The sequence below is a fragment of the Mytilus edulis genome, chromosome 4 (assembly GCF_963676685.1).
Source record: "Mytilus edulis chromosome 4, xbMytEdul2.2, whole genome shotgun sequence".
Lineage (NCBI taxonomy): Eukaryota > Metazoa > Mollusca > Bivalvia > Mytilida > Mytilidae > Mytilus > Mytilus edulis.
In genome coordinates this window covers 14384146-14401571 of record NC_092347.1, presented here as the reverse complement: position 1 = coordinate 14401571, position 17426 = coordinate 14384146, and the positions used below count along the sequence as shown (strand labels likewise).

Here is a 17426-nt window from a genome sequence, read left to right as displayed (position 1 = left end):
AATGCATTGTACTAACAAATTTGTATGAAAGTATTGTTGAAAATTGGATTGTTTTATCTTTTTAGGAAATTGGTTTACGACAAAGAAAGCATTCCATGCAACACCATGCTTGTTATGATTTAGAAATAATTCTGAAAGAGGGACGAGATCTGGTCATTAGAGACAGCAGTGGTAAGTCAAGGTCATTTAGTTTACTGTGGATTCATTTATTATAGTGGATTCTAATTTTTGTGGATCTTTAATGACAATTATTGGTTTCGCCAAAGTCGGCATAGAAGGCTTTATAAAGTTTGTTCTATGTTGATCATTTAAGTTCATGATTTACCTTTTTATACCCACAAAATCAATGAAAAATTGGTATCTTATGAATTAAAACAAATCCAGAGTAAGACATTTTTAGGATTTTTTTAACATAGAAAGTATCCTCAATTAAAAAAGATATCTGATTTTACCTTTATATGGAAATTTTGACCAATATGTTATCGCTTTTTAATTGTTTAAATATCCTGGTTGTTCATTGATACAGGTACAGCTACAAAAGTTCTATGTATTTGCTTCCAAATCTTTTGACTTTGAGAATACCTGAACAAAGTCCTCACATGTGGTGCACATTGAGATTGGTACAAAAGTGCCTAAACCTAGTATCCCATTATTTGGTTGGGGGTTAAATGAATGAGGAAACACTATACCTAATATACAATTTAATATCTGAATATTTACACTTGTTTTTAGTAATGAGAAGATTTAGAGGTAGGCTTATATTGTAACATCATGATGTGATTTGTTTTAAATGTTGTTATAGTAATAAGAGTTTTTTAGCATGATGAAGAAAAGTGACAAAAGTATAATATATGACTTACATGTACTTTAACAAATTATTTACCTCAAATGAAATGACAATAAGATTGAAAGTAGATCTATATACAAGTCAGATAATGAGGTAATAGGTATTGTGACAAACATGTGAAGAAATATTTTGTTTGTTAGTTACATTGCCAGGTACCTAAATAAATTAAGGCTCTCAATAAGGGGTTTTCTTCAGACAAGTATTGAACTCGTGTTATTTAGTCCAAAGGACGTCACTGGAAAGAACGGCAATACCATTGCCTTAAAATATCATATTTAAGTATGCATGTCATGACAAAGAAAAATTCACTCATTTATTTACTCATTCAATGATTATTAATAAGATTGAGAATGGAAATGGGGAATATGTCAAAGAGACAACATGATCAAAGTGCAGATAACAGCTAAAGGCCACTAATGGGTCTTCAATGCCATGAAAAAATCCTGCACCCAGAAAGTGGTCCTCAACTGGCCCCTAAGTAAAAATGTGTACTAGATCAGTGAAAATGGACATCATACTAAACTCCACAACATATCAATGAACTAAAATTAAAAAACATACAAGACTATCAAAGGCAAGAGGCTCCTTACCTGGGACAGTTGCAAAAATGGTTATTGATGCTTTTTTAAAGACTCATCAGAAAGAATCCCAGTACATCATTATACACCAGTTCTGGAAAGCTAGATTATCTTATTTTCATGAGGCCAGGACTCATGGATTGATCTTAGTATTGCTTGATTAGTCATTGCTTTATGCCACATCAGCAACAAAAAGACTATATTGCCACAAGTAGAAACACTGCTACTGTATATATAATATGAAGGTCATTCATGTTGGATATGCATGTCTAATATGTTCTGTTTTTTTCAGGTACCAGTGATCCATATGTAAAATTCAAATTAGGAAATAAAATGTCACATAAAAGTAAGACAGTGTATAAAAACTTAAATCCGCAGTGGAATGAAACATTTCACCTGTTAATTGAGGACCTTTTCCAACCTGTACAGTTACAAGTATATGACTATGACCGAGGACGATTTGATGATCCGATGGGATCGGCTGATATTGATTTGTCTCTGATAGAACTGAATGAGTAAGTTTGTCTGTTACTTTGGTACATTTTCAAACCTTTGGAGAAGTTATCTTGGGTTAATTTCAGTAAAATATAAATTACCAAAAAAACTGAACTCTGAGGATCAGAACGGAAAGTCCTTAATGAAATGGCAAAATCAAACAATGTGTGAACAAATCAAACAGACATAATAGAAACGAATGTCAAAAATAGGGGTGCAGCAATCTTCATAGTGTTATTATCTTGATCACTGTAAAACAAACAAATATGTTATACAGCAATACAAAACAAAACTCCAGAAAAAACTCCAGAGGTTAATAAAGATATCAAGAAGTTAATATTGCACAATTTATGAAAACATGTTAAATATGTAGAAAAATTAATAATTAAAATAAAAAAGAGATTTTGATATACCATTGTGTTGGTAGCAGATGCTATATCTTATATGAATATTAAAGATTTGAAGCAACAGATAAGTCTCAACTGTAATAATACCAGTATTTAGGCATTTGGTTGTTTGGTGCTTAGTGGTAGTCCAGTGACAAATATTTCACAAATTTTACCATTCTAAAGACCCCTCAAAGAGTTGTTTGTTTACAATTGCATAAATCTGCACATTCTTCCTTATACCTTACAAATAAACACTTCAGTATAAACTAAGGAAATAAAGATCTATAGAAAGCTAAAAATGAATTGTAATAGAAGTGAGCAATGGGCCACTTTGTATTTTATTGATTGATAATCATTCGTTTCTGATGAAGTATTTATTTCAATTTTACTTTTCCAAACAAATCAATCATTCAAAACCAGTATAAATTGACATTGTCATAATATAAGTTTTGTAAAGCAGTCCTGGTTTAACTATTGGAAATCTATAACAGATTCCTGCTTTTTTGTACTGAGTTACATAGATAGCTGCCAATTGTTTGTAGAACTGAATGGTTCAATCAGTAATCACAAACAGAGATTTATTTATCATCAAGCTCCAGGTTTACAGAAAAGATTAATTCACAGTAGTGAAACATTCAAACCAAAGATGCTTTAAGATGGGATCATGGGAGGCGATCTGAAATCTAGTTAATTGATTAAACTGGAACGGGCTGGTACGCTGAAATAAAAAAACACCTCCTTAAGCAATTTTCAGTTTCACTGAAATTAAGTGTGAATTGCTTTATTATTACATTTCTAGGGATCAAATTTACAGTTTACTATTGACTTTAGGGGCTTCAAATGGGCTTTAGAATGCTTATGAGACATGTAAAATTATACCCATCTTATCAAAAAAATTTAGCAGAGCTGCTACTATTGGCAAAATAACATTTATTTTTCAAAATTATTATTATACATGCTTTTTGGTTGGGTTGTTGTCTCTTTGACACATTTCCCATTTTTAATCTGAATTTTAGTTTTACATTCTAGCTGATGTGCCCAGATCCAAGTAAATAACCTTAATGTGTTTTCATTCTAACACAATATCTGTGTTTTCCTATATATTCTTGAGCAATCTTTGGGCTGCATACTTCATTTCACTTGTTAAGTCATACTATGACAGTCTGGGTGGGATTTACAGAAAAGAGAATAATAGCCAGAAAAGATAATGAAGAGGAAACAAATTAGCATAAAAATGAAGAATGTAGAATAATGGGGTGCAAAATTATATAGAAATACCTGTAGAAAATGAAATACTGACAGAAATGAATGATGTACAGAATGAAGAAATCATATAACTAATGAATATATTTACAAACAAAAATCATATAAGATTAAAAAATAGATTTCATGAGAATTTTACAGATGAAGTATTATTTTCAAAATTTTAAGATTTTGAGGACCCCATATTCAGACCCTCATAATGAAGTCATAGCTATAAAATCAATACTTTTTTGAGGCAATTGGTGTGGGATAAGTGGCCAGTTATGTTATTTGCATATCTTTAATGTGCTTATTAAATATATATAATAGTAGAATTTACAATGATAATATGTCAGGAGTGCTTACATAAATTTGTGTTCAGTCAGCGATATTTGAGGCATATTTCATAAGATAATGAGTATATGTGCAATTGAATACAATGAACATGCTATTTGTTGTAATTTTAAAATGTGCTAATACATTCCATTAGCATGTTTTCTCCCTCTATAAATTGGATATCAGTTTGTTTTTATAGATAGATATTTAAAAAACAGAAATTATTATGTTTAAAGTGATAAATCATATTTCTTTATTTGGCTGATATGAGATAATCATTGTAAAAAAAAATACGAACTGACCTCAGGAAATAGCTTGTATAATTTGTGTACCAATATGTACATTCAAACAATACATATATGCAGCAAGTGACATATAACATTCTATATTTCAGATCGTCAGAATTAAAACTAGAGTTGTCAGACGGCGGTAAAGAAGAATATATGGGTTATCTCCTCTTGCAATGTACATTAACACCCAAAACATCCCCATCAACGAGAAAATCAGTAAGTATAACAATAATGCAACAAATTGAAGAGAATTTTTCAGCATATCACTTCATTGGATTAAATCCTGTATTTCTTTTTGACGCTGAGTTACCCTATCTCACATCATTAACTTGAACAATAATATAGGCCACTTCTCACTAAAGTTTCCTCCTTGGAATGAGTGGCAGGATGATTGCCACCAGTGGTGTAGGAACACCATAGTTACCCCCTCCCCTTTTGTTGTTCAGTCTTTAGTTAACTGTACAGTGTTTTGTATGATGCTGTCAGACACTTTTCTGTTGCCATGACCTATAAAAATAAAAAAGAGCGTTTTCTCTGTGCAATACATATACTTTTGGAAATTTTTTCAAAAGTTCTTGATAGTTGCAAACAGTTTGGCTCATAACAAAGCAAGAACTTGGCTTTTGTCTTGTCGGGAGACATGTTACAAAATAAACCATGTAAAATTTTAACTAATATTTATGTTTAGAACTTATCTCATTGAATTATTCTGCACCCGTGTTTAAATGGCAGTTTTTGAAGTATTTTCCTTATTGTTAGGATCTCAAGAACATTTCTCTTACAAACAACTTAAAATTTATAACTCACTTAAATCAAAAAGTATAAAAATGGTGGAAAGGAAGTTTTTGACAATTTTTTTTTGATTTAAAGAGAAAATTATTTAAAATCTTCTCAAGTATGGAAAGCTAAAATTGTCATAATAACTTTTGTTCTTTGAACTGACTTGCCTGTCTCTTCATTCAACAGTGGAATTAATAGTTAAGAGTAGGAACCTGTTAATCAGTAGTTTGTTGATGTGTTTCATAAGTATTTCTCGTTACTAGTATTTTATATAAGTTTGTTTGTCAGTTTCCCTGTTTGAATGGTTTTACACTTGTCATTTTTAGGCCCTTTATAGCTTGCTGTTTGTAGTGAGCCAAGGCTCATTGTAAAGACACTACTTTTACCTATAACATTTTACTTTTTACAAATTATGACTTCATTTCATTTGAAAGTTGTCTCATTGTCACTCATACAACATCTTCTTATTTCTATATAAGTCTTACCAACATTATCTGTCAGTTTAAGTAATGAGATATAATTAGTTATTACCAAGAATTGGTGTAAAATAATGGGTTTTCAATGATAAGTGGGAAGAAAATATAGCAGAATCGTGTTAATTAAATAAAAGGTTTGATCAGAATATGATTACATCTCCTGCTAATAAGAAAACTATGATTCTGACCAAAGTAATGTTATTAAATATTGATTTGGGTGACAGGTGTCTGTCTCTTACCTGTGTGTGTGTGTCATACACAGCAGTTCTCACTCTGTATATTTCTCCTGAGCAAGACTTACTTAAGATAGGTAAGCTTTAACATATTAGATACAACTTCATATGAAAATAACATTTTCAATTTTATAATTGTTTTAAATTTAGAATAATAGATCATGTTAGCAAAATAAATATATTACATTATGAGGCAGGCTTGCAGCAGCCAAAGCCTTTCTATAGGTGTAGGATTTTTTGTTGTGTCAAAGACCCATTGGTGGCCTTGGGACTGATTTCTGATTTTTGATTGGGTTGTTGTCTCTTTGACACATTCCTTGTTTCCATTCTATGTTTTATATCTTCATAGATATCTAAAAGTAACATCTGTTCTAAGAAATATATGATGTTATCCTATATATGTTACTATACGGAGAGCCTTGGTGTAGTGGTTAGTGCATCGGACTACTAACACAAAGGATTCTGGTTCGATTCCCGTTCTGGGATAAAAATTTCAGGGACTGAATTTTCGGCTCTCCCTTGACACCATTTGCGGGTATGGTCTTGAGGAAACGATGATAGTCGGAAAGAGATGATAAATAGCTGACCCGTGTTAAGAGAGAGAGCCATATCTCTTGCACTAAAAAGATACCCTATGTAGATTTTGAAAAAAGAGTAGACTAATGCCTCTACAAGGCAGCTATCGCACCCGCAAAGGGAAAGGGATTAATATGAGTTGCAAAACTTGTTTCCCAAAACCACTATAAATAAATATGTTTAAACTAATATGTTACTATTTCTATCATCTTATTTAGGCAAAACACAATTTCACCATGTACCAATTTATAAACGCATTAGTCCAAGGTTCCACTCAATTTTGATCAGTATGACACAGATTTCATTAGTCTAGCATATTTTCTCATGAAACCATGGTGATATATCAATAAGTTTCAAAATAACATTTCCTTTATACAGTACATTTCCTTTATTTGATTATTTGATCAGCCTCTTCTTCATTATATACTAGAGATATTTTAGCTAGGGATAATCTTATAACTAGGTTTTAGAGGAAGGTCAGCGCAGCAGTTATTTAGTTGCTTTAAAGTTTTATAGATATATTAATAAAAAACACAGTTTTATTTTAAATTTTGAGTGACTAAGATTATATTAAACATTTAGGCTAAAACTGTTACAGAATCTTGTAAATAACATTATTTGTCAAATGTTGTAAAAATGGGTTAAAGATTGCATCTATGATTTTATCTGGATCAATAACAACTGATCAACATGAATGCAATGATTTAATATGTGTACATGTACACTGTAAAGTGGAAACCATATGAGTAAAAGAGTCTGTTGGGTTTGTTTTATGTATCAACAAGTTGAACAACCCAACAACTCATCAAAACTTAAAATGACACCTATAAACAGACAAGATTGCAATGAAAATATCAATTTAAGTTTTACAAAAATAGATCAAGATTTTAAGGAAAAAATTGGAATTGTAAATTTGCATGTAAACAACTCACAAATCTTTAATAGTTAAAATCAGAAGACATTTTAGATGTATTGGTACATTTGTATTAATTGTATACTTTCCAGAAGGCACAAAGATGGGTATGTCCCTCACAAAGTTGCTGTCTCAAATATTTTTTAACTTTATTCTCTTGGACTATTTAAATGTTGTGTTTCTTACTGTCTGAGACCTACATGAAGCACTATCCATGTTAGAGACAGGAATTCATAACATTTTTCCTACTGGGTACATATCATATTTATTGTAATTTAAATGATAAATGTTTATACTTGAAATGTATTTTAATTCTTATGATAAAATTCAGAAATAAATATGAATAGAAAATAAAAAGATAAAAAAGCATATATAAAATAGACACTATTAGGAGACTTTTTCTTACTGACTTATTCAAAACAACTGGTGAACTATTGTCCTATCATCTTAACTCACATTTCTATGCACACAACTTTTGAATGTATTTCCTTGTCTTAATTTCATTAAATTTTGTTTTGATGATACTTTTTATTTGATCTTAGATTTTGTTTGAAATTCTATATAGCTAGTAGATATATATGTCTTTAATTTTGCCTTGAAAATAACTTTTAAATAAAATAATTAAAAGTTTCGTATTTTTTCTCTGTAAATAATAAGACTGAGATTAAAAAGATTGGTATTTTTCTGTAAATAATAACCTGCTGTCAGTGTGACCAAGATTAAAAAGACTGGTATTATTCAGTTAATAATGACTTGCTATTGTTATGACTTGCATATGATGCTGTACATTAATGAACATTAAAGCATGAATTCAGTACACTATAATCAATACGGTAACACCTTGAAATGTAAATCTGCAAGATCAACGAGTTAGAATAAATCATTATGCAAATTATCATAATATGGTTATTCGTGCGGAAAATAATCAAAATTTGAATTTTAAAACCAAGCCTAGAAAAGTAGGTTGGGTCCATCCATTCAGTTTCAGGCTATAGAGTATGAGTATATGGTAGTTTCAGGTTTTTGTTTGAAGTAGTTTTGTCACATCGCTTGAAAATGAGTACATATATTAATAAGAGAGGGATTGTTTTATGTATGTGCTAAATTATATTTTGTCTCATATTTTGAATTTCACCAAACATGAGAGCATGGCATGGACATATATTCTTGATAAACCATAAGTTTTCTATTTGTTAAAAATCTGATATTATGAAGAACAATAAACAACAAAGAAATTTGACAATCAGTATGACCAAACATTCATAATCTTTAAATTCAACTAATTAATGCATGTAGAAAGATTAATATTTTTTATCTCAACTTTGTAGCTAGAAAAGACTCCATTTTCTACATTATCGCACCACATATTATTCTGTTATGATTTTCTATTCTTAGATTATAGATATTTTGCTTTGTTTACTACACTAAAAGGAAATAATGAATTGTGTAAAACTTTTTGTGGTAGGAAATAATGGTGGTCAACCTGATTTGGTTAAATTTTTACCCTCATCGATAGAATGTCATGAAATTTTACATGGGGTTCAAGAAGAAACTGATCATAATTTACTGAACTATTGTTAAAAAACTCACGCAGTTAAACATATGGGATACAAGTCTGATTCTTTAGGAAAACACAGTAAAAATATAACGATTTAAAACAAGAAATGCATGTAGAATCACAGTAGATAGTAGTGTCAAAAGTCTTATCAAACACGAAGAAAGAAGCATATACCTTTGTTTATAAGTGATTGTACTTTCATTATGATTCAGTATTATGTGTAGGCCTTTGAACTGAATAAACATAGAGCTAGATTTGTATATACAGATGGCAAAATAAATGAAAATTATTTGTTGAGATAAACTTTTTAATTGTTTTCAGTATACACAGTCTAGTCGAGTAAAGAGCACAAGGATGGGAGATGCTGCTAAAAAGATGAAGAACCAGATATGGACGGGAGTTGTTACAATAGTTCTAGTGGAGGGTAGTAACCTAATTGCTATGGATGACAATGGCTTCAGTGATCCTTATGTCAAATTCAAATTAGGAACAGAAAAATATAAAAGCAAGGTAAGAATTATTTTGAAACTAGTGTCACTGTGTTATGGAATAGTTCCTATAAACAAAAAAGATGTGGTATGATTGCCAAAGAGACTACACTCCAAGAGACCAAATGACACAGAAATTAACAACTATAGATCACTGTACGGTCTTCAACAATGAGAAAAACCCATACAACATAGTCAACAACATCAACAAACAACAACCACTGAATTACAGGCTCCTGTCCTTGGACTTTATTTTGCTCTATTGGAAACATAAATACATTAACATTAACATATGCACCACATCTGAATGTTACAGTAATAGGATCATTTTATCTTATGACCAACGAGGACGATTGTATAAATACGTGGAAAAATTGCCTTTCCATTTAATTAGGAAAATATGAAAATGTGTCGACCCTGGAAATAGCTATGCCTTCTGGAGAAATAGCTTTTGTAATTTCATAATGAAAAGGACATATACATAGAATTTAATATTTCTTCCAATTAAAAACAGAACATGATAAGGATATAAATTGATCATTTTAATTATTAATAAGTTGTAATCCCATGAAATTGATATTTTCTATTTGATAGTCTATTATGATCTGTAGTGTTCTTTAATTGTTCTCCAAATGTCAGTATTATGATAGGAATGTAAGATGACTAATAGTTGAAAGGCAAATGGAAAAAAAATAGTTCTATAGAGTATTGACTGAGATATGGTAAATTGGTGACAAAAACTGATTATAACAGATAGAACGTAGACTACAGACAAAGAGATAACTTAAAGTGTGAAGAAGTTACCCATGAGAGATGTCATTCACTTTTTTTGTCATTATTTCTTCAAATGAATGTCATTAGGGTCCAAGTACTTATGGTAATAGTTCAGTAATATTTATTCTGTTCATAAGGGATTTTCTTATCACTGTCAAACATGAATGTATAGGGTCCTTTGTGGTCATCTGTTGTTAAATCACTGTTCAATTCCCAATAAGTAGCCATACATATGTATCATAGAAGTGGATTATGAATATAAGTTGTAAACAAAACGAAATTAGATTACTGAATATTTGGCTTGACAATCCACACATGAAAATCAGTCCAACTCGCAATATTTTTATCCAATATCAGTTTCAAAATGCTTTTTCACTTAAATATATTTATCTTATGCAGCTTAAATTTATGGTCAAGAGTCTGAAAGGGTAGCTAAAGGTATTATGATTTAGACCCCGTGAATAGAGAAGAAGATACAGTCAACCCAACTTATTTTGATGGTTACCTTATTTTGCATTGCATTAGACCCTTTATAGCCAACTTCACATTAATTTATTTAAGCTGTTTTTTGTGAAATTTTTATATAAGGGACGATCCAAGTTTTACATATGCACAATATTGACAATATTACTTGCTACAGTATTGAATTCAAGTAGACTGCAGTGTACCCTTACCACATCTTGGGAATGATAATAGCAAAACTGTAATATTTAATGTTTATTTTAGGTTGTTTCGGTAGGTGTGCATTTGTATTTATTATTATTTTATTATGCTTAAAATTATATTTTGAAATAGTTATGAGAAAGGTTAAAAAATTACCTTGGGAAGCTTGTATGATTGTTTGGATTTCCTGTAAAAAAAAATAATTTCCACAGTCATTGTAGCAAAGTGTTTTTTACTTGATCATATTTTTTAGAGAACTTTCCCAACAAAGAGGCAATGTTTATCGTCTATCTTATGCTTTAATCCCTTTCCCATCCTCTTCATCCAACTTAAAGGTGTAAGGTGAATGTACTTTTGATAAATACCCATAGTTACACTTCTAGGAGATGTTTTATAGTTCTGGATTTGGAATAAAATTGTTATTGCTTCTATTTTCCTGTCATCACTGCTTGTCTTGTCTTCTTATGGTGTTATTGCCAAAGTAAATGATAAACACTTCCCTGTAAATATCCAATCATTATGTTAAATTTTATCAAGAGGCAAAATTTTTCAAATAATAAATTATAACTTTTTAGGTCTACCATCTTGATTAAGTTTGTTAAATCTAACATTTCGAGGAGTTCAATTTTAGGAATTTTGATTTCAACAGCAGTTATTTATAACATTTCGGCTGAACTGTGAAAAAATAATCAATTTTAAAGTGTTTTGTAGTTGTCAGTTAACTTAAAATAAATATATGTTATATTTTCATTTTCAGCATAAATTAAAAACCTTAAATCCACGTTGGTTGGAGCAGTTTGACCTAAGAATGTTTGATGACCAATCAAATTTGTTAGAACTTTCTGTGTATGACCACGATTCTAGAGGAAGGGATGATTTTATGGGCAGGTAATAAAACTTAATGAAATAATGTACATGCTGATTTGAGAACCTTTGATAAAAGTTTTTTCTTTCATTATTGATATACAGCGTAACTTGCCTAATCTGACACTGGGAGACCAGAAAAAAATGTCAGATTAAGCAGGGTGTCGGAATACTCAGGTTTTTTCTGCAAGGATAAGCGTATTTTAGAACTAAGAAAATATGTAGATTAAAGCAGGATGTTGGAATACTTGGGTGTCGGATTAGGAAGGTTACACTGTAGCAATATACTTTATTTAACTTCACTAACCCATAGGGCTAATGTGAGTTGTTGCCATCAAACGGCTTCTGTTGTCCATTTTCTGTCTTCCATCGTCCTTTAACTTTTACACTTCTATTCTGAAGTAATACTACACCATTTGCAACCAAACATTCTTTTAAAGTAAAGTCGTATGAACCTGCCGGCCAATCAATATGGCAGCTTAAATGTAAATCTTTAAATGTCTGTAATAGATTTTATTGATAAAAAAAGACAAATCAAAAGAAATTTGAAAATCACACTGGGAAACAAAGTTGCTGAGTATCATGAATTAATAAATAAACTGTTGCCTTGTCCCTTGTATATAGGTTGTTATATCTCATCAGTTATGTAGAAATATGTAGGGGAGGTGAAGAAATATGTGTTGTTGCATAAAAATAATATACAGTTACATATTAATCCTGTCATTGTATGATGGATTTGTTTACATGGAATTGTTAAGGTGTGTTAGATTGTATCATAGATCAATCAAAAACTATCTTGCTGCAGATGTAAATTAATATAGAATCATTAAAATATTGTCCTTCAAATGAATTCTACTTAATTTTTATGTATGATCTTAAAGATGGAAAATGACACAAATTGTCATGTATAGTAATCATCCCTGACAATTGATAAAGTTTGAAGTGGCTTTTACGTCCTGAATTAGTGATGAGATTATCTTTTAGTAAGATCTCTGAGTGATATCCTTGCATGGTGCAGAATCATTATATTGGATACATTATTGATGTTTTATATTATCAGGATTTTAATGTCATTTCTTAATAATTTACGGTGATCAAAATTTCTTGACTGCAGGTTTTGCTGCCTGGATTTTTATTTTTTCTTCCTTTAGAGTAGAAAAATTCATGATAGAAAACTATTAACTTATATCTGAGATGAATTTGCATATCAAACATAGCTAGTTGCTTATAGATAGGCATTTACGAAAATGTGAGTCAACAAATTCTTTGATGTAATGCTATGCTAGCCAGTAATTAAGATGTAATGCTATGCTAGCCAGTAATTAAGATTGTCCTATAAATCTGTTCATTTATCATATTTCAACATAATGTAACGACTCATAGATGAACAACGACTGCATGTTAGGCCTCCGAAAAAAAATTGAGCTAGTTTGACATATTTCAATTCTTTTTTAAATTCTGTTAACTTTGATTTGTAACAAAAAGCAATGAAGGATATAATTTGACAGTGACAGATATTTTAACAATAACTTTATAGCTGGCTAAGGAATCAATTAACTGAGGTTAACTTGTGCATTGATAGTTCAGGCAATGCATGTGAAATATATTATGGAGAAGAAAAAAAAACCTTGCACAAAGGTTCAAATAGCTGTTTTACAAGTTTGCAGTATTTTCTTGAATAGCAAAACTGATGTACATGTATTTTTTTCAGTTTGCTTCGTATACCTTTTATAGGTATCCATTAAGCCTATTACGGCCATATACTATCTATGTTATACCTATAAACCAATAACTTTTAACACTGCTCTCAATGAAATTCAGAAATTATCATAAGTATGTATACATTAGTTATCACCAGACCATGTCTTCTGTGGAATTTGTTAAGCAGGCTTCCATTTCAGCATTATTTTCAGTTACATGTATTTTGCGTTGGTTTTTTCTTCTCAGTATATTGTATTGCTGCTTTTGGCTGTGCATGCTATTTTTGAATTGATTGATGGTGTTAGTGTCTTAAATTTTAAGTGTCTTAAATATTTGTAATAGTCCTACAAACTAAATGTATCTACAGCATTAATGCAAGCCTTAAAAACCTGCCAAAATTTCCACACTTTCGATCTTTTCATGAATATTTAGATTTGTTTGTTTGTATTTTGCTGTTTAATGTCATTTTCAATTTCCTTGATTTTATCATGATAGCAAGTTTTTGTTCATGGAAGAATAAGCCAGAAATTCAACAAATATTTTTGTCACACTTTTTCTCAGAAATTACTTCATATTTGATCAGTAGGTTGACTGTGATCAATTGTAATGTGTCTGATTGGTTTTTTTTCCTGATTTATCTGACACTTACATTCTGTTTTATGATACTTTGAAATATGAGAAGGGGATGTGCTTAGCACAGCAATGTGGAGATTCTTGGGTTGCAATTGCAGGAGCAAAAAATTGGCTTTTTTTATTAATTCCAAATTTATATGCTTTTTGCTTTTAATGATTGTTTTTGCATTCTAAAATGATTGGGCTTCAATCATTAAAAATCCAACAGCATTTCTTGTTATAACTCAGATTATGCACAACAGATCTTTTTTTTTATTTTTAATGTTATTTCAATGTTTTTTTTCTCCCCATGAATACATTCCCTTTATTTTTGGAGATATGAGACTTCAATTGTTTAAATTGTAGTCCATGGATTCATGTGCCTCTTGTTAAATGTCCAGTTTTTAATAAAAGTTGGATTAGTGTAGTATGCACTCATGATGCAGCTGTTCTTAAATTACAAATGTTAAATTGATCATGTTATGTAAACATGAACAAGTGTATAATATAAGTAACAACCTTAATCCATATAAGAAATAAAATCTGTCATTAATGCATTCATCTCTAGTAAAGGTATATGACTGAAGTGTCAAATTATTAAATAAGAAAAAGTAAACAATATTTGCAGACAAAAAAGGTTATCATCCTTCTCTACACCTACATCTACCTTCTCTACATCTACCTTCTCTACACCTACATCTACACCTACATCTACCTTCTCTACACCTACATCTACACCTACATCTACCTTCTCTACGCCTACATCTACCTTCTCTACACCTACATCTACACCTACATCTACCTTCTCTACACCTACATCTACCTTCTCTACACCTACATCTACCTTCTCTACGCCTACATCTACCTTCTCTACACCTACATTTACACCTACATCTACCTTCTCTACACCTACATCTACCTTCTCTACGCCTACATCTACCTTCTCTACACCTACATCTACCTTCTCTACGCCTACATCTACCTTCTCTACGCCTACATCTACCTTCTCTACACCTACATCTACCTTCTCTACGCCTACATCTACCTTCTCTACGCCTACATCTACCTTCTCTACACCTACATCTACACCTACATCTACCTTCTCTACACCTACATCTACACCTACATCTACCTTCTCTACACCTACATCTACCTTCTCTACACCTACATCTACCTTCTCTATGCCTACATCTACCTTCTCTACACCTACATCTACCTTCTCTACACCTACATCTACACCTACATCTACCTTCTCTACACCTACATCTACACCTACATCTACCTTCTCTACACCTACATCTACACCTACATCTACCTTCTCTACACCTACATCTACCTTCTCTACACCTACATCTACCTTCTCTACGCCTACATCTACCTTCTCTACACCTACATCTACCTTCTCTACCCCTACTTCTACCTTCTCTACACCTACATCTACCTTCTCTACACCTACATCTACCTTCTCTACACCTACATCTACCTTCTCTACGCCTACATCTACCTTCTCTACACCTACATCTACCTGCTCTACACCTACATCTACCTTCTCTACACAGCTACATCTACCTTCTTTCTCTACACCTACATCTACCTTCTTTCTCTACTCCTACATCTACCTTCTTTCTCTACACCTACATCTACCTTCTCTACACCTACATCTACACCTACATCTACCTTCTCTACACCTACATCTACCTTCTCTACACCTACATCTACCTTCTCTACACCTACATCTACCTTCTCTACGCCTACATCTACCTTCTCTACGCCTACATCTACCTTCTCTACACCTACATCTACCTTCTCTACACCTACATTTACCTTCTCTACACCTACATCTACCTTCTCTACGCCTACATCTACCTTCTCTACGCCTACATCTACCTTCTTTACGCCTACATCTACCTTCTCTACACCTACATCTACCTTCTCTACACCTTCATCTACCTTCTCTACACCTACATCTACCTTCTCTACACCTACATCTACCTTCTCTACGCCTACATCTACCTGCTCACTCACTCTGTAATTCTCGTATCACTGCTTTGAGAGGAGACCGGCATTATCAGCAACATCACAATGTCTGAGGAGAAGTTATCATGGACGTCTAAATGTAAGAGACATGTTATCAAGCTGTTTTTGTCAAGCGTTAAACTGTCTTAGGAAGGGGAAAACAGCCAGTAATAGAATGATAAACAGATTATAGGGTTTTCTTCGCTGGACACGATGTGAAGCTTTTTTTCCTCCTTCACTGCGTTCACTCGCCAAAAAGGTTCTCATTGTGGATCTCAGCTGATATTTTATGAAAACCTGATAATCTATATGAATAGCATGACCCTGGAGATTTCTGTGTCTTGGTAATTGTCTAATGGTCTGGAAATCACTTTCAGGTCTTTTCATATAAAATGTTAATTCTAGCAAATCAATATCAAACAAGAAAATTCATCTTGTCAATTTAAAACTGCAGAAGAAAAAGAAATCTAGTGCATGAAAGACTTAAATCCTTTAGCAGTAATTGAAAATGAAATAACAACACTTTAAAGTGCAGATGAAAACAAAGGTCCCATGATTATGACTCTTTTCAAAGAAGATTTAAGTCATTACATTAGAATTAGTATTCTAATCTTGTTGACAATAAATCACTCATGCTTGAAGAGGTCTAACTAGTTCAGAATTAATACAAAAATCAATTTGAAATTATTTGCTGTAGGTTGTGTCTAAGATTGATACCTCCCAGAAGAATGTTGTGCCTAGGATTGATACCTCCCAGAAGAATTATCCATTTTATTCTGATGATTGTAGCACTAAAGTGTTGCTATATGTGCTGTCCATTCAGGGAGAAATGGTTAGAAATGTTAATTGCACTATCCATCAGCCTTCTGTTTAGGTCTGGCACCTAAATGGATAATAGATGGCCATTAGTGATTATCGTAGGCACTTTTGAATTTAAAGATGTCCAAGTCTGATACATTGGATGAATAGAAATGCTCTTTGATTGGATAAAACTTTTTATGATCAGAGAATTTTGTCCCTGTGGTTGTTTTTTGTTATGCATATAAATGAGAAAAAATGAAATGATATCTTTGTGCATTTCATTTTGTATGCAACATTAGTTCTTTTATTTAGATTATAATATTTTATATGCATGAGGTGAAATTTTATTCCCCTTTTCCTAGTCATTGATAATCCTGCATTCCTGATGAAAAACATTGCTTTTGTTACTGCATGTAGATATGTTATGTCTTGTTTTCAAACCCTACATCCCTTCTTTTTAATAACATTGATTGTTTGTCTCCCTGCTGCACAGAGGCCTTCAAAATGTTTCCCCCAGCTTGAGGTGTATACTCCTGTTTTTTGTCAGCCTTTCTTAGAGAACTTTTCTTTTGATATTATGGTTGATTTGTTTGTTTAAAGAATTGTTATACAGTTAAAATTATTTGTCAGCTATTCATACACTGGTTCTTGCCATGGCATCTTACAACTATCTTTTTTTACCCAGTTGTTGTCTTAATATTTGTTTTAATTCTGTATTTTTTATTTGAGGTTCTTCAGCTATTTATTTGTTAAGATTTCTTATATAGTCTTTAATTTGTTGATATTAGTGACCT

At 31.6% G+C, this 17426-nt stretch overlaps 1 protein-coding gene across 10 annotated transcripts in view; it reads left to right on the top strand.

Moving 5' to 3' along the window:
* LOC139519034 (multiple C2 and transmembrane domain-containing protein 1-like) overlaps positions 1–17426 on the top strand; it is a 98342-nt gene that overhangs the window by 57343 nt on the left and 23573 nt on the right. For 7 of the 10 annotated variants that reach the window (XM_071310784.1, XM_071310793.1, XM_071310788.1 and 4 more), the window contains 6 exons: positions 66–171; positions 1718–1940; positions 4282–4393; positions 7248–7262; positions 9035–9223; positions 11396–11526. In XM_071310784.1, coding sequence (XP_071166885.1) covers positions 66–171; positions 1718–1940; positions 4282–4393; positions 7248–7262; positions 9035–9223; positions 11396–11526 — 776 coding nt within the window. The remainder of the gene's footprint in view (positions 1–65; positions 172–1717; positions 1941–4281; positions 4394–7247; positions 7263–9034; positions 9224–11395; positions 11527–17426) is intronic. The other 3 variants (XM_071310786.1, XM_071310791.1, XM_071310790.1) reach the window with 1 other exon arrangement.